At 37.9% G+C, this 19,086-nt stretch overlaps 1 protein-coding gene across 2 annotated transcripts in view; it reads right to left on the reverse strand.

Moving 5' to 3' along the window:
• Positions 1 to 19,086, reverse strand: part of HDX (highly divergent homeobox) — a 224,203-nt gene that overhangs the window by 183,321 nt on the left and 21,796 nt on the right. For both annotated transcript variants that reach the window (XM_041741274.1, XM_041741275.1), the window contains exon 2: positions 2,783 to 2,929. In XM_041741274.1, coding sequence (XP_041597208.1) covers positions 2,783 to 2,929 — 147 coding nt within the window. The remainder of the gene's footprint in view (positions 1 to 2,782; positions 2,930 to 19,086) is intronic.

The following is a 19,086-nucleotide window of genomic DNA, read 5'->3' on the forward strand; positions in this document are numbered from 1 at the left end:
CAAATCTGGTATTCTAATCTATAACAAATTAGAAATAACAAAATAAGTAGAGCATTGGTGATAGAGATTGCAATTGGAGGCAACTTGATAGCACCGAAATGGAATGTCCATGATATTTTGCTCATTAAAAAGGGGAAGTAAAAAAAAAGGAGAAGTAAGGAAAAACATAAGAGAATTAATGTGAGAAATAATTAGTTTGTTGTTCTTTAGTGAAGGAGAAAATAAATCCATATAGCTAACCATGTTATGAGCATTATTATTTTATAGCATAGTACAGTAATTCATTTAATAATGAAACTGAGTCAAAAAGTAAAGGTTCAATTCAATATTTTCCATTGAAGTTAAAGTGGGAAAGTGTATACTTAAGAAATATTTTTAAAATTCTGAAAATAAAGAAAATGTATTGCCTGAGCATTCCCAATAACCGAATTAAATTTTATTTAAATCATTCAATGACACGATCCAAAAATAATGAGTGCCTACAGGATATAAATGATTCTCATTCCAAATGCCTCATTGGTGAGAGAAAAAAAATGGGTCAAACAAAATTGATATGATGAGAATTTGGGGTCTGTAGCTAACAAAGTAATACTACAGAAAGAAAAAAAAGAAGAAAGAGAAAGAAAGAAAGAAAGAAAGAAAGAAAGAAAGAAAGAAAGAAAGAAAGAAAGAAAGGATAAAGGAAGAAAGAAAGAGAGAGAAAGAAAGACAGGCAGATATTAGGTCGCCAGTTAATAAAATCCTCTTTCATTTCTGTCTTTGAAATTCACTGTCTCCATTGCTTCTTGGCCTTTTGGCTATGATCAAGTGAAATTCACTGTCTCTAAACCTGTTTTCCTTTTTCTATACTTCCTTCTTTGTTTCCCTGTTCCCTTACTCTGTTTTTACATGGATGTTTTAGCCTTTTAAGTTCATTTTACATTGCATTGAGATCAGGTCCTTAGTGCCATGGGATTTGAGTTCTGAGGAAAAACACAATAAACACTGTATTAAAAATAATAAAGGTATCTTTCAAGTAGAACATATAGACCTAGTAAAATACTGAAGGCAGAAGAGGTTATTGAATGATGTCTATAAACAACTCCCTTCTCAGGCAGGAAAACAACTAAAATTGTGTTGGAATTTAGATTAGGAAGACTGAAATTCTGTACAATTTACATTTTTTTAGAACAGAGAGAATGAATCTGTTTTACACAATTCCTTAAAACTTAAATAACGTCTTTCTTGTAAGCTTACAATCTAGGAGTTTATTCCTTTTATTCCCATTGTTTTATATTTCATACCATTTGGAGCATAAATTGGAGCATAAATATAAATCTTTGTATTTCAGTATTCTCACTATTCAAGTACAATCAAGCAAGTTATTGAGGGGAAATTGCAATAACAAATTAGAAATATAAAAGGTCACATAGTCGACAAAGCAGCTTTCTGAGAAGGCTTTTCACTTTAAAGTAATGATAAAATAAAAGGAAATAAAGAAGAAAAACAGTACTTCAAAAAACTGAGTTTGTAGTTATAAAATACAATCTCATCAATCTGAAATATTGGTTGATTTCAGAAATTAAAAAAAAACAGATATCCTGTGATATTCCCCCCCTAGAACTGGAGTCATAATTCCCTGTTCAAAGGTGAATATATCTTTTAGTTTTTAAGAAATTTTCCAAACAATTCTTCTTATCAAGAGTTTTTTTTTTTTTTTTTTATTTAGGGTCCTTTGAAAGTTCCTCCAAAAGAAACATAAACCTAAAAACAGATGTCCCTTCTCTTTGACAAATTACCCTAATGAATGACAAGAATGGGAAAGTCACCAATCTTTGAATCCATAAGTTTTCTTTTTTTTTAATTTTTTAAAATTTATTTATGATAGTCACACACACAGAGAGAGAGAGAGGGGCAGAGACACAGGCAGAGGGAGAAGCAGGCTCCATGCACTGGGAGCCCGATGTGGGATTCCATCCCGGGTCTCCAGGATCGCGCCCTGGGCCAAAGGCAGGCGCTAAACTGCTGCGCCACCCAGGGATCCCTGAATCCGTAAGTTTTCAAGTGAGAAGTATTTGCATCATGTTCGGACAAACATAAAACATCGTGTTCAGACAGACCTGTGCACTTAATAATACCTGTAACTAGTTCTATTAGATTTATCTCTTGTCTCCTATCATCTTCCCATTGCCTTTCACAAAAGTGAAAGTGGCTCTGATTTTTACAGATGAATACTTATGGTCATAATAAAGGAAAATTTCCTCCCGTGGGATTTCTTGTTCCTTACTCATTAGCTAAACCATTAAAACACATGCATTTTACTTAGAAAAGAGGAGTGGGAATTCATTTTAAAAAAGGCCAGGTTTTCCTAAAAAAAATACTGAAAATGTCTGATTTAAAAAAATTCAAATATACCAAGAATATATGCTAGGTACATAATAGTCTCTTGGTAAATGATGTTTTACTAATATCATTTTGGAGGGTTATATGAAGATCAATCCTGGATTTAAAGAAGGCACAGGATAAGGAACTAATCTTAAAAGTATTCAGTAGTTCAAAGGACTGGGATTTTTTAAAACTATGTTTATGATGTGAAAGTTTTGGTGTTTTCAAGGTATTTACAGAAACACATACTAAATTATTAGCTCCATTTATTATTTTTTAAAGTAGTATTTTTATACCAGGGAAACGAAACTGTTTATAAAGTTAGTGACTTCATACTCTTGAAGGTTTTTTTCATATTAAACAATTATCACTTATAATAAAAAGCTATAAATTCAAGAATTATGACCTCAATACTTACCCTGACTACACTGAAGTCCAGCTTAGTCTCCTGTGCACACTGTAATATGAGCTGAAAGCAATTTTTACTTTGATTTGTCATTCCATTTTCATAATAACGCTGTAAAATCCTTTGTTGTTCTACAGTAAATACAGAACGTAGATTCATCTAAAAATAAAAGAAAGATACTCTGAGAATTGGAATAAAAATTAGGTATACGCAGAATTTCATGCTCCCACTTTTTGATACAGTTACAATGCTTCAAAGCTGAAAGGTTTATTTAATTGAACTAAATCCCAGTAGTGGGCAATAATTTGTGTGCTAAAGGGAGACAGGTTCTAACTGAAAATTATATATAATGCAAAAAGTTATTAAATTTGTTCAGAAGAAGTAACAATGTTAAGGACAAAGAGAGAGAGGGTGAGAGAGAGAGAGAGAGAGAGAGGAAAACCCTATCTGGCTAGTGTCACTACATGGGAAATGAAGATTCTTTCACTGAAATAAATATTTTTGGCCAGTAAAGCCAGAGATCGTGGTATCCATACATTCATGATAGATTATCAACAGGACACTCACTATTTTTCATCAAACAAGGCATTTGGCATACGTCTTACAGCTAGAAATTGTGGTCTGAAATAAAGGGGTGCTTTTATTTTTCCTTTCTTGGATAAAGGGGTTATTTTTATATATTAAGACAAAAATTATTTTAAAAAGCTTAAAAATAAACAGGAACTATTAGTGACTCAAAATATCTTTGCTTTAGGCAATACTAACCAAAATAATTGTATATAAATCAAAATTCAAAATCATGTGCATTTTCATAAAAGTAAACCATGTACTTTTAATCACTCAATGGGAGAACCGCCTGGGTGGCTCAGTGGTTGAGCACCTGCCTTCGGCTTAGGTCGTGATTCCGGGGTCCTGGGATTGAGTCCCACATCTTCCTCTGCCTACATCTCTGCCTCTCTTTGTGTGTCTCTCAAGAATAAATAAATAAAATATTTTTTAAAAGTTATTTAAATAAAAAAAAGTTATTTGAATTTACCTCAAAATTTACTAATCTAATACTCCTTGCAATGTGCCACTCACTCAGCATATGACAGCCCATAGGAATAAAATGACCTGTGTACTACACTTAGCTCCACTGCAGATTACTGTGTAAGTCACTTAATTTCTATGAGGCTCTATTTATTAGTTTGTAAAATACTAGAACACATGACATGTTCTACCTACCAGTCTGGGTTTTTACAAATAATTTAGGATATGTGAACTCATTTTCTTAAATTATAAAGCATGCTATAGTTGTAACATTTATAAGTATGACTAGGCCCTTCACTTTATCATTTTCAGATATGGGATATCTCAGGGTACTCTCAGCTTTAAGATTCAGTGTTTTTAGTGAAGATCCTGAGCCACTGAAAGGATTATGCTCAGTGTGTTCTATTCAAACAAGCAAAGCAATAAGTAAAATGTTATAAATTTATTGCTTCAGGAATACTTGAAAAATGAAGCTTCTAAGAATGACTTCTTAGCAGTACCACTGAGCTTAGATCATATTTTCACATGGGAACATTTCCGACAAATTTCTACATGACATTGTTCTTATACATCTGATGTCATACATAAAACCAGCTAATAATGCCCTAATAATGTCTTAACTGGTTGAATCATTTGAAAAGTACTAAACAGTTTTACTCATAAGTACTCACTCTTGGAAAGCTGATTCTAAAAATGGATTGAGTCCATAAAATCATCACTAAGTCAAATATAACACATTCTTTCCAATATTAGAAGCTTTAATTTTAAGTAAACCACTGATTTTTTTTTAGTTTACGAAGAGATGCACCTAGATTAATAAAACATTTTGAAAGTCTTTAACTTAACCAATAAGTCTCTATTAGCATTGTTATTTTATCTATTATTATTAACTTTTAAATTTATATATAGTTAATTTCACTCTTTTTGGTATACTGTTTTATGAGTTAAGACAAACATACATAGTAATGAAACCACCACCACAACCAAGATACAAAACAAATCTATTACTCCAAAAAAATTCCCTTATGCTGCTCCTTGATAATTAAATCCTCCAGTTACCCCAGCCCTGGGCAACAACTAATCTGGTTCTATAATTTTGACTTTTGAAGAATGCTATATAAATGGAATAATAGAGTATATACATATTCCTCTTAGACTAACATCTTTCACTTAGCTCCACTACACTTAGCTAGCTCCACTGCAGACTACTGTGTAGTAGTATAATGTATCTGAGATTTATCTGTGTTGTCTGTATTAATAGTTTTCTCCTTTCTATTTCACAGTAGTAGCCCATTGCAAAGAATGTACAAACGTTTACCCATTCATCCATTGGAGAACATCTGGAATTTTCAAGTCCTTGGCTATCGTGAATAGAGTTGATAAAAAAAAAATTGTGTGCAGGTATCTGCAAATGTCTTTTCATTTCTCTGGAGTAAATATCTAGGTGTGGGATTCTGTTATGGTAAGTGTAGGTTTAACTTTATAAGAAACTACTACACAGGTCTCAAAAGTGACTAAAAATTTGCTTTCTCAGCAATATTGTATGAAAGTTTCAGTTTTTTTTCACGTTCTCACCAGCATTTTGGGATTTTGGGAAGGGCTATGTCGTAGTGCTGCAGTTTGCGACAAGTTTCTCCCACCCCCTCACCCAGAGTGCCATCATAGGCCACTGCAGTGACGTGAAAGCCATTGCCAGTCTTATTGCCATCTTCCTGGAACTGCATCACCTGGAGAGTCCTGCGGAGCTGTCTCAGAGCAGCAACAGTGAGGATAATGGCCCCAGGGACCCAGAACTAATGCCCACAGAGCCCCTGGTCTTTGGTTCTGGTAGCGCCTTAGTGGACTTGATGGGCCACTGGCAAGTCTTCCTTCAGCGCCTGGCTGTGTCCCTGGCAGCCTCAGGGTGGAATCCTCAGCCATTCCTGCTGCTTGGTTCTGCCCTCTGAGCAAAACCACAGGCTGGACCATTTCTGCTGGCTCTGAGCCATCCAGGGAGGGCACACGCCTCAGAGCTGTCTCCTCCTGGCATCAGATGGCCAGCTCCAGCCTGGCCAGTGTGGGTGGGGTGTGAGGGTACATGCACCCCACCGCCACCAGCTATGTGGGGATCAGGTATCTGAAAGGATAGAGATGCCTAGGCCCCGCAAGGTGGGAAGGTAAGTTTGCCAGAACCACCTCTCCCAGCAGTTCAACTCCCCAGTGAGCACAAGGCCAGCAGCTGGGTTAGGCCCTGAGGATGCCAGGGGGGCTGCCCAAGCTGGTATGTGTTCTCCCTGGGAATTCCGATTTGCCTGCCCCAGGTGCTGCAGCCCTTCACTGGCTCAACGTCCTCAGCGGTTAGAGTGAGGTGCTGGCCCAGGGTCTGTGGGGTCCACCTGGATGTGTGTGCTACAGCCACTCCCAAGGCCTCCCCAGCCCACGGAGAGCCCTTGTCCAGCTGGGAGGACAGCTGGGCTTTCACAGGGTGAGGGGAAGCCTGTGCACGGCCTGGGCCTGGGTGACTCCTTTAGGGACCCAGGCAGGAACTGATGCCCTGGGCAGCGAGGGCGCCACTGAGCAGTCCCTGGGGAGCTGGGAACATCACATGAGAAGGAGACCTGGCCCTTTCTTGGAGAAGGTCACCAACAGCTCTTGTTTGAGGACACAGTCATATACACATACCAAAGGTAGGTTTGTAAGTGGTAAAATCCAAAAGCCTTCTTTTTCTAAAATAAAGTATGAAATGCCATTAAAATAAAGCACAGCTCTATCTCACAATGCAGAGATCATGACCTGAACTGAAATCAAGAGTTGGACATTTAACCAACTGAGCCACCCAGGGGCCCCAATGATCAGATATTTTTTAAAATTAAATTCAACTACACTATGATCCATCAGTTTCAATATTTACCCAGAGAATACAAAAATGCTAATTCAAATGGATACATACACCCCAATGTTTATAGCAGGATTATCTACAATAGCCAAATTGTGGAAACAGCCCAATTGTCCATCAACCAATAAATGTATAAAGAATGAGTGGTATATATATTCAATGGAATATTAGCCATAAGAAAAAAGATATCTTGCCATTTGCAATGAGATGAATGGAGTTTGAGAGTATTATGTTAAGCAAAATAAGTCTATCAGAGAAACACAAATACCATATGATTTCACTAATATGTGGAATTTAAGAAACCAAACAAATGAACAAAAAAAAGAGGGGGGAGGCAAACAAAAAAATTCTAGAGAACAAACTGATGTAGTTACCCAAGGGGAGGTGGGTGAGTGGATGGGTAAAATAGGTGATAGGGATTAAGAAGTTATACTTGATTAGTACCAGGAATTGTATGGAAGTACTGAATCACTAAATTGTACACATGAAATTAATATTATACTGCATGCTAACTAGAATTCAAATAAAAACTTAAAAAATAAAAAATACATAAAAACTAGCCATTCTAAAAGGTTTAAAATTGTATGTTATTATTGTGGATTTAATCTGTATCTCCCTACTGAGTAATGACATTAAGCATTTTCTTTCTTTCTTCTTTCTTTCTTTCTTTCTTTCTTTCTTTTAATTGGAGTTAAATTTGCCAACATATACCATAACACCCAATGCTTCTCCCATCACGTGCCCCAGTCAGTGCCCGTCACACCCAACCCCCGCTCCCCTCCCTTTCTAACACCCCTTGTTTGTTTCCCAGAGTTAGGAGTCCCTCATGTTTTCTCTCCCTTTCTGATATTTCCCACTCATTTTTTCTCCTTTCCCCTTTATTCCCTTTCACTATTTTTTATATTCCCCAAATGAATGAGACCATATAATGTTTGTCCTTATCTGATTGACTTGTTTCACTACCATAATACCCTCCAGTTCCATCCACGTCAATGCAAATGGTGGGTATTTCTCATTCCTAAAGGCTGAGTAATATTCCATTATATACATAGACCACATCTTCTTTATCCAATCATCTTTCTACGGACCCCAAGGCTCCTTCCACAGTTTGGCTATTGTGGACATTGCTGCTATAAACATCGGGGTAAAGGTGTCCCGGCGTTTCATTGCATCTGAATCTTTGGGGTAAATCCCCAACAGTGCAATTGCTGGGTGATAGGGCAGGTCTATTTTTTTTTTCTTTTTTTTTTTTTTTAATTAACTTTTATTGGTGTTTAATTTACCAACATACAGAAAAACACCCAGTGCTCATCCCGTCAAGTGTCCACCTCAGTGCCCGTCACCCATTCCCCTCCAACACCCGCCCTCCTCCCCTTCCACCACCCCTAGTTCGTTTCCCCGAGTTAGGAGTCTTTATGTTCTGTCTCCCTTCCTGATATTTCCCAACATTTCTTTTCCCTTCCTTTATATTCCCTTTCACTATTATTCATATTCCCCAAATGAATGAGAACAGGTCTATTTTTAACTCTTTGGGGAACCTCCACACAGTTTTCCAGAGTGGCTGCACCAGTTCACATTCCCACCAACAGTGTAAGAGGGTTCCCTTTTCTCCGCATCCTCTCCAATATTTGTTGTTTCCTGCCTTGTTAATTTTCGCCATTCTCACTGGTGTGAGGTGGTATCTCATTGTGGTTTTGATTTGTATTTCCCTGATGGCAAGTGACGCGGAGCATTTTCTCTTGTGCTTGTTGGCCATGTGTATGTCTTCTGCTGTGAGATTTCTGTTCGGGTCTTTTGTCCAATTCATGATTGGTTCGTTTGTTTCTTTGCTGTTGAGTTGAATAAGTTCTTTATAGATCTTGGACACCAGCCCTTTATCTGATACGTCATTTGCAAATATCTTCTTCCATTCTGGAGGTTGTCTTTCAGTTTTGTTGACTGTTTCTTTTGCTGTTCAAAAGCTTCTTATCTTGATGAAGTCCCAATAGTTCATTTTTGCTTTCGTTTCTCTTGCTTTCATGGATGTATCTTGCAAGAAGTTACTGTGGCCAAGTTCATAGGTGTTGCCCGTGTTCTCCGCTAGGATTTTGATGGAATCTTGTCTCACATTTAGGTCTTTCATCCATTTTGAGTTTATCTTTGTGTTTGGTAAAAGAGAATGGTCCAGTTTCATTCTTCTGCATGTGGATGTCCAATTTTCCCAGCACCATTTATTGAAGAGACTGTCTTTTTCCCAGTGGATACTCTTTCCTACTTTGTCGAATATTAGTTGACCATAAGGTTGAGGGTCCACTTCTGGATTCTCTATTGTGTTCCATTGATCTAGGTGTCTGTTTTTGTGCCAGTACAACACTGTCTTGATGACCACAGCTTTCTAGTACAACCTAAAATCTGGCATTTGATGCCCCAAGCTTTGATTCTCTTTTTTAATATTCCCCTGGCTATTCAGGGTCTTTTCTGATTCCAGACAAATCTTAAGATGATTTGTTCCAATTCTCTGAAGAAAGTCCATAGTATTTTGATAGGGATTGCATTAAATGTATTAATTGCCCTAGGTAGCATTGACATTTTCACAATAACAATTCTTCCGTTCTAAGAGCATGGAATATTTTTCCATCTCTTTGTGTCTTCCTCAATTTCTTTCAGAAGTGTTCTATAGTTTTTAGGGCATAGATCCTTTCCCTCTTTGGTTAGGTTTCTTCCCAGGTATCAGATGCTTTTGGGTGTAATTGTCAATGGGATTGACTCCTTAATTTATCTTTCTTCAGTCTCATTGTTAGTGTAGAGAAATGCGACTGACATCTGGGCATTGATTTTGTATCCTGCCACCCTGCCAAAATCCTGTATGAGTTCTAGCAATCTTGGGGTGGAGGCTTTTGGGATTTCTATGCACAGTATCATATCATCTACTAAGACGGAGAGTTTGACTTCTTCTTTGCCAATTTGAATGCCTTTTATTTCTTTTTGTTGCCTGATTGCTGAGGCTAGGACTTCTCGTACTCTGTTGAATAGCAGTGGTGAGAGTGGACATCCCTGTCTTATTCCTGATCTTAGAGGAAAGGCTACCAGTGCTTCCACACTGAGAATTATATTTGCTGTGGGCTTTTTGTAGATGGCGTTATAGATGTGGAGGAATGTTCCCTCTATCCCTACACTCTGAAGAGTTTTGATTAGGAATGGATGGTTTATTTTGTCAAATGCTTTCTCTGCATCTATTGAGAGGATCATAGGTTCTTGTTTTTTCTCTTGCTGATATGATCAATCACAATGATTGCTTTACAAGAGTTGAACCAGCCGTGCATCCGGGGATAAATCCCATTTGGTCATGGTGAATAATCTTCTTAATGTATTGTTGGATCCTATTGGCTGGTATCTTGTTGAGAATTTTTGCATCCATGTTCATCTGGGATATTGGTCTGTAATTCTCCTTTTTGGTGGGGTTTTTGTCTGTTTTTGGAATTAAGGTGATGCTGGCCTCACAGAATGAGTTTGGAAGTATTCCATCTCTTTCTATCATTCCAAACAGCTTTAGTAGAATAGGTACAGTTTCTTCTTTAAACGTTTGATAGAATTCCCCTGGGAAGCCATCTGGCTTACCTTATTGGCATATAGCTGTTCATAATATGTTTTAAAATCGTTAGTATTTCCTTGGTGTTGGTAGTGATCTCTCCTTTCTCATTCATGATTTTATTAATTTGAGTCTTTTCTCTCTTCTTTTTAATAAGGCTGACTAATGGTTTATCTACCTTAGTTCTTTCAAAGAACCAACTCCTGGTTCTGTTGATCTGTTCCACAGTTCTTCTGGTCTCTATTTCATTGAGTCTGCTCGAATATTTATTACCTCTCTTCTTCTGCTGGGTGTAGGATCTATTTGCGGTTTTTTCTCTAGCTCCTTTAGGTGCAAGGTTAGCTTTTGTATTTGAGTTCTTTCCAGTTTTTAGATGGATGCTTGTATTGTGATGTATTTCCCTCATGACTGCTTTTGTTGTAACTAAAAGACAACCTACAGAATGAGAGAAGATATTTGCAAATAACCTGTCAGATAAAGGGCTAGTATCTAAGATCTATAAAGAACTTACTAAACTCAACAGCAAAGAAACAAATAATGCAATCATGAAATGGGCAAAAGACACGAACAGAAATCTCACAGAGAAAGACATACACATGGCCAACAAGCACAAGAGAAAATGCTCTGCATCACTTGCCGTCAGGGAAATAGAAATCAAAACCACAATGAGATATCATCTCACACCAGTGAGAATGGGGAAAATTCACAAGGCGGGAAACCACAAATGTTGGAGAGGATGGGGAGAAAGGGGAACCCTCTTGCACTGTTGGTGGGAATGTGAACTGGTGCAGCCACTCTGGAAAACTGTGTGGACGTTCCTCAAAGAGTTAAAAATAGTTCTGCCCTACGACCCAGCAATAGCACTGTTGTGGATTTACCCCAAAGATACAGATGCAGTGAAACACCAGGACACCTGCACCCCGATGTTTATAGCAGCAATGTCCACAATAGCCAAACTGTGGAAGGAGCCTTGGGGTCCGTAGAAAGATGAATGGATAAAGAAGATGTGGTCTATGTATATAATGGAATATTACTCAGCCATTAGAAAGGACAAATACCCACCATTTGCTTCAACATGGATGGAACTCGAAGGTATTATGCTGAGTGAAATAAGTCAGCTGGAGAAAGGCAAACATTATATGGTTCCATTCATTTGGGAACATAAAGAATAGTGAAAGGGAATAAAGGGGAAAGGAGAAATAGATGAGTGGGAAATATCAGAGAAGGAGACAGAACATGAGAGACACCTAACTCTGGGAAACGAACTAGGGGTAGTAGAAAGGGAGTTGGGCGGGGGGTGGGGGTGACTGGGTGATGGGCACTGAGGAGGGCACTTGATGGGATGTGCACTGGGTGTTATTCTATATGTTGGCAAATCGAACACTAATAAAAAATAAATCTATATAAAAAAGAAGGAAATTGATAACAATACAGGCTGAATTCTAGAAACAAGCAAAATATCAAGTAACAACCTAAACATACAAGTAAAGGAGCTAGAAAAAGAAGAACAAAGCCCAAAGCTAATAGAAGCAGGTAAATATAAATATCAGAACAAAAATGCATGAAATAGAGACTAAAAAATAAAAAAGGTCAATGAAACCAAGGGATGATTTTTTGACAAGATCAACAAAAGTGATAAATGTTTACCTAAACTCATTAAGATAAAAGAGAAAGAACTCAAATAAAAACAGAAACAAAAAAACAACAACAAAAGGAGAGAAATTATAACAGATACCACACAAACACAGAGGATTATGAGTCTACCATGAAAAATTATATGCCAATATATTGAACAACCTAGGAGAAATGGATAAATTCCTAGAAACATACAATTTCCTTAGATCGATTTACAAAGAAATAGAAAATTTAAACAGACTGATTTATAGTAATGCAATTGAATCAATAATCAAAAAAAAAATCCCAACAAAACTCCAGAACCATTTCGCTACACAGGTGAATTATGCCAAACATTTAAAGAAGAGTTACTACCAATCCTTTACTAATTATTCAAAAAAAAACATAGAAAAACAAAATAATTATTCCTAATTTATCCTATGAGGTCAGCATTAACCTTATATCAAATCCAAAAACACTACGAGAAAAGAAAATTACAGGCCAAAACCCTTGATGAGCACAGATGCAAAAATCCTTAACAATATATTAGCAATCCAAATTTGAAAATACATTAAAAGGATCTTTGACCACAATCAACTGGAGTTTATTCTAGGGATATAAAGATAGTTCAATATATGCAAATCAAGAATGGATGCTGTATTTTGTCAAATGCTTTCTCTGCATCTAATGAGAGTATCATATGGTTCTTGGTTTTTCTCTTGCTGATATGATGAATCACATTGATGGTTTTACGAGTGTTGAACCAGCCTTGTGTCCCAGGGATAAATCCTACTTGGTCATGGTGAATAATTTTCTTAATGTGTTGTTGGATCCTATTGGCTAGTATCTTGTTGAGAATTTTTGCATCCATGTTCATCAGGGATATTGGTCTGTAATTCTCCTTTTTGGTGGGGTCTTTGTCTGGTTTCGGAATTAAGGTGATGCTGGCCTCATAGAACGAATTTGGAAGTACTCCATCTCTTTCTATCTTTCCAAACAGCTTTAGTAGAATAGGTATGATTTCTTCTTTAAACGTTTGATAGAATTCCCCTGGGAAGCCATCTGGCCCTGGACTCTTGTGTCTTGGGAGGTTTTTGATGACTGCTTCAATTTCCTCCCTGGTTATTGGGCTGTTCAGGTTTTCTATTTCTTCCTGCTCCAGTTTTGGTAGTTTGTGGCTTTCCAGGAATGCGTCCATTTCTTCTAGATTTCCTAATTTATTGGCGTACAGCTGTTCATAATATGTTTTTAAAATCGTTTGTATTTCCTTGGTGTTGGTAGTGATGTCCCCTTTCTCATTCATGATTTTATTAATTTGAGTCTTCTCTCTCTTCTTTTTAATAAGGTTGGCTAATGGTTTATCTATCTTATTAATTCTTTCAAAGAACCAACTCCTGGTTCTGTTGATCTGTTCCACAGTTCTTTTGGTCTCGATATCATTGAGTTCTGCTCGAATTTTAATTAACTCTCTTCTTCTGCTGGGGGTGGGGTCTATTTGTGCAGCCACTCTGGAAAACTGTGTGGAGGTTCCTCAAAGAGTTAAAAATAGACCTGCCCTACGACCCAGCAATTGCACTGTTGGGGATTTACCCCAAAGATTCAGATGCAATGAAACGTCGGGACACCTGCACCCCGATGTTTCTATCAGCAATGGCCACAATAGCCAAACTGTGGAAGGAGCCTCGGTGTCCATCGAAAGATGAATGGATAAAGAAGATGTGGTTTATGTATACAATGGAATATTACTCAGCAATTAGAAACGACAAATACCCACCATTTGCTTCAACGTGGATGGAACTGGAGGGTATTATGCTGAGTGAAATAAGTCAATCGGAGAAGGACAAACAGTGTATGTTCTCATTCATTTGGGGAATATGAATAATAGTGAAAGGGAATATAAAGGAAGGGAAAAGAAATGTTGGGAAATATCAGGAAGGGAGACAGAACATAAAGACTCCTAACTCGGGGAAACGAACTAGGGGTGGTGGAAGGGGAGGAGGGCGGGTGTTGGAGGGGAATGGGTGACGGGCACTGAGGTGGACACTTGACGGGATGAGCACTGGGTGTTTTTCTGTATGTTGGTAAATTAAACACCAATAAAAAAAAAATAAAAAAAAATAAAAAAAAATAAAAAATATATGCAAATCAATCTAATAAAGCACATTAACAAAATGAATGATTAAAATCTTAGGATAATCTCAACAGATGCAGAAAGAACATTTGACAAAATTCAGTATCAATTTACTTAAAAAATTAATAATAAAGTATGTATAGAAGGAACATAGTTCAAAATAATAAAGGCTGTATATGTCAATCCCACTGCTAACATCATACACAACAGTAAAAACCTGAAAGCTTTCCCTTTAAGATAAGTGACAACACTAGGATTTTTATTCTCACCAGTATTATTCAACATAGTACTAGAAGTCCTGGCCACAGCAGACAAGAAAAAAGTAATAAAAGGTCTCCAAAATGGCATGATACTATACATAGAAGACCCTAAGGATTCTTCCCAAAATTATTACAACTAATAAATGAATTCAGAGAAGTTGCAAGACACAAAATCCATATACAGAAACATGTTGCATCTGTATACAGATTAAAATATGTAAAATACATTTTTCCAAGGAGGTAAATAACCAGTACTCTGAAAACTACACACAGACAAAATAAATTGAACATGAAACAAATCAATGGAAAATTATAGCATATTCAAATGTTAGAAAAATTAAATGTTAAAGTGTTCATATGATCCAAAATAACCTACAGATTAAATGAAATCCCTATTAATATACCAATAGTATTTTTCTGGAACCACAAGAAACCCTGAAAAGCCAAAGTGATCTTCAGAGAGAACAAACCTGCAGGTATCCCAGTCTCAGATTTCAAACTATACTACAAAACTATATATAGTAATCAAAATAGTACAGTGCTGGCACGAAAGTAAGAACACAAATCAATGGAACAGAATTGAGAGTCCAGGAATAAACCCACGTTATGTGGTTAATTAATCTATGACAAATGAAGCAAGAATGTATTTTGGGAAAAAAAAACGTCTCTTCAATAAATGGTTCTGGGAAATTGGACAGCTATATTCAAAGGAATGAAACTGGATCACTTTCTTTCCATACACAAAAATAAACTCAAAGTGTATTAAGTACCTTAATGTAATACCTGAAAACATAAAACTCCTAAAAGAAAATATAGGTAGTAAACTCATGGACATTGACCTTTGCAATATTTTTCTGCATGTGTCTCACCATACAAAGGAAACAAAAGAAAAATAAACAAGATTACACCAAGCTAAAAATATTTTGCACAGTGAAAAAAATCACCAAGAAAATGAAACGACAACACCATATGGTTTCACTTACATGAGGAATCTACAAAAAAATCCCAAAACAAATGAATAACAAAAACAACAAAATATGAGAATAGTTGCTTGCCACAGGGGATGACATTGGAGGTAGCAGGCAAAATAGGTGAAACAGATTGAGAGTTACAAACTCTCACTTTTAAAATCAGGGATGCCTGGGTGGCTCAGTGGTTGAGCATCTGACTTTGGCGCAAGGCATGGTCCCATAGTCCAGAGATTGAGTCCCACATCGGGCTCCCCACAAGTAGCCTGCTACCTCTGCCTATGTCTCTGCCTTGCTGTGTGTGTCTCTCATGAATAATTAATTAAAATTAATGAGAGAAGATATTTGCAAATGATATCTGATAATAAATTAATATCCAAAATACACAAAGAACTTAAGCAACTCAACACCAAAAAAAAAAAAATCTGATTAAAAATGGGCAGAGACATACATACAATCATACAATCAACTGAGACATGAAAAAATGCTAAACACTATTAATCATGAGGAAAATGCAAATCAAAACAATGAGTATCACCTCACACTAGTCAGAATGACTAGTACCAAAAAGACAAAAATTCGGGGATTCCTGGGTGGCTCAGTTGTTTAGCGCCTGCCTTCAGCCCATGGTGTGATCCTGGAGTCCCGGGATCAAGTCCAACATTGGGCTCCCTGCATGGGGCCTGCTTCTCCCTCTGCCTGTGTCTCTTACTCTCTCTCTCTGTGTCTCTCATGAATTAATGAATAAGTTCTTTAAAAAAAAACACAAAAAGACAAAAAATAACAAGTGTTGGCAAGGATATGGATAAAAAGAAAATCTCAAACTCTGTTAGTGGGAATTTAACTTGATGAAGTCACTGTGGAAAACACTATGGAGATTTATCAAAAAACTAAAAATGGAAATATCATATAATCTAGTATTTCCACTTTTGTTTTCTGAAGAAAACAAAGAACACTAATTAAAAAGATATCTACACCTCTATGTTTATTATAACATTACTTACAATAGCCAAAATATTAAAGCAACCTAAATGCCATCAATAAATGAATGTGTAAGGAAGATAGGGCATGTGTGTATGCAATGAAATATTACTTAACCAAAAAAATAATGAAATCTTGAAATAAGACAGAGAAAGATAAATACCATATGACTTCACTTACATGTAGAATCTACAAGAAAATGGAATAAATGAATTAATGAACAACAACAAAATACAGATAGGAGAATAACTGGATGCCAGAGGGGAGGCCATGGAGGGGCAGGCGAAATAGGTGAAGGAAATTAAGAGTAACAAATTTTCATTTTTAAAACAAATAAGCTACAGGGTGGAGCAAAGAAGATGGCATAGTAGGAGGACCTTAGGCTCATCTCTTCCATGGAACACAACTGGATAACTATCAAATCACTCTAAATATCCCCAGCAATAGGGGGCAGGGCAATATGGTGGAGGAGTGGGGTCCCCAAGTCACCTGTCTCCACCAACTTACCTAGATAACTTTCAACTCATCCTGAAAACCTACAAATTCGACCTGACATTTAAAGAGAGAATAGCTGGAACAATACAGATATCATTCGTACATGTACAGATACAGCTGGAACAGAGAGAAGTTTGTGCTTCTAACAAGGTAGGAAGGTGGAAAAAATAAATAAAAAAGAATCAAGTGGGGGAAGGGCCCGTGAGGAGCCACGCTAAGGCCGGGCTGCAAAAGCCTTCAGAATAGGAAAGCCCAGTCCCAAGAAGCAGGAACTTTAAATATCTGCACTGGATTCTTCACGGATGGAGAGGCGCTTAGCAGGGAAACAAGGCAGAACTGCCATAGGGCACGGGAGACTCCAGGTTCCTGAGGTCACTAACAGAGGAAGTGCCTGTCACACACCACTGGCCTATCTCAGTAAAGGGTGCAGCGTGAGCCCAGTGGGGCCTCGGGAGAAGCTCAGGAGGCAGCTCTGGACAGAGGGAGCTGCACTCTGCTGCCTTCAGGAGCCGCAGCCCCAGGAACGCGATTCTAGCAGCACAGGCCCTGGATCCCAGGGCGCCAGGGGACACAGCACAGGATTCTGTGCTCCCTGCAGGACAGATGGAGGCGGGGAGGGAACCGGACAGCAAGGCCTCTCCTGCCGCTGGGCGACCCCAAGCTGTGCAGACCAGCAAACCCCGTACCTGGAGCATCCAGGCCAGTGCGGACTGGGAGACTGTGGTAGTTACTGCAGGAGCTGACTCCAGAGCTGCAGAGCTGGCCCCGCCAGATTGTTGTTCCTCCTGGTGTTACCCTGTGCCTGAGAGAGGCGGGACCACCAGGGTACAGGTGCCTCACAGAGTAAAAACCTGCAACTGAGCTGAGCACATGACAGGGAGTGGGGCAGCTCCCCCAGGTGCACACACATGAGAATTAGCACAGCAGGACCCTCCCCCAGAATACCAGCTGGAAGGACAGTGGAAGGGCAAGTTCTTCACTGAGCAGCACTGGAAAGCTCAGGGCAAGTCGAGGCATTTACAGTATACAGAACCAGAGGATACCCTTCCTTGTTTGTTCGTTTCTCTTTTCTTCCTTTTTCCAGTACAACTTGTTTTTAGCCACCCTGCCCTGAGGAAAAATGACTAGAAAGAAGAACTCACCACAAAAGAAAGAATCAGAAATAGTACTCTCTGCCACAGAGTTACAGAATTTGGATCACAATTCAATATCAGGAAGCCAATTCAGCAACACAATTATAAAGCTACTGGTGGCTCTGAAAAAAGCATAAAGGATTCAAGAGATGTCATGACTGAAGAAATTAGATCTAATCAGCCCTAAATTAAAAATAAATTAAATGAGATGCAATCCAAACTGGAGGTCCAAATGACAAGGGATAATGAGGTAGAAGAACGAGTGACGGAGAAGACAACTTAATGGCAAGGAAGGAAGCTGAGGAAAAAAGAGAAAAACAATGAAAAGACCATGAGGAAAGGCTAAGGGAAATAAATGATTACCTCAGAAGGAAAAATCTATGTTTTATTGGGGTTCCAGAGGGCGCTGAAATGGACAGAGGACCAGAAAGTGTATTTGAACAAATCATAGCTGATAACTTCCCTAACTTAGGGAGGGAAATAGGCATTCAGATGCAGGAGATAGAAAGGTTCCCCCCCAAAATCAATAAACACCATTCAACACCTCGACATTTAATAGTGAAAGTTACAAATTCCAAAGAAAAAGAGAAGATCCTTAAAACAGCAAGAGAAAAAGATACCTAACTTATGGGGGGAGAAATAGTAGATTAACAGCAGACCTCTCCACAGAGACCTGCCAGGCCAGAAAGGGTTGGTAGGATATATTCAGGGTACTAAATGAGAAAAACATACAGGCAAGAATACTTTATCAAGCAAGGCTCTCATTCAGAATAGAAGAAGAGATAGAGAGCTTCCAAGATAGGCAGAAACTGAAAGAATATGTCACCACCAAACCGGCTCTGCAAAAAATACTAAGTGGGACCCTGTAAAAGAAAGAGGAAGCTCAAGGAAATAATCCACAAAAACAGGACGGAATAGGTATTATGATGACACTAAATTTATATCTTTCAAAAGTAACTCTGAACGTGAAAGGGCTTAATGATCCCATCAAATGACACAGGGTTTCAGACTGGATAAAAAAGCAAGACCCATCTATTTGCTGTCTACAAGAGACTCATTTTACACAGAAGGACACCTACAGCCTGAAAATAAAAGGCTGGAGGACCATTTACCATTCAAATGGTCCTCAAAAGAAAGCAGGGATAGCGATCCTTATATCAGATAAATTAAAGTTTATCCCAAAGAATGTGGTAAGAGATGAAGAGGGACCTATATCATACTTAAAGGATATCTCCAACAAGAGAACCTACAAATCATCAATA

This window comes from Vulpes lagopus, chromosome X, assembly GCF_018345385.1.
Source record: "Vulpes lagopus strain Blue_001 chromosome X, ASM1834538v1, whole genome shotgun sequence".
Lineage (NCBI taxonomy): Eukaryota > Metazoa > Chordata > Mammalia > Carnivora > Canidae > Vulpes > Vulpes lagopus.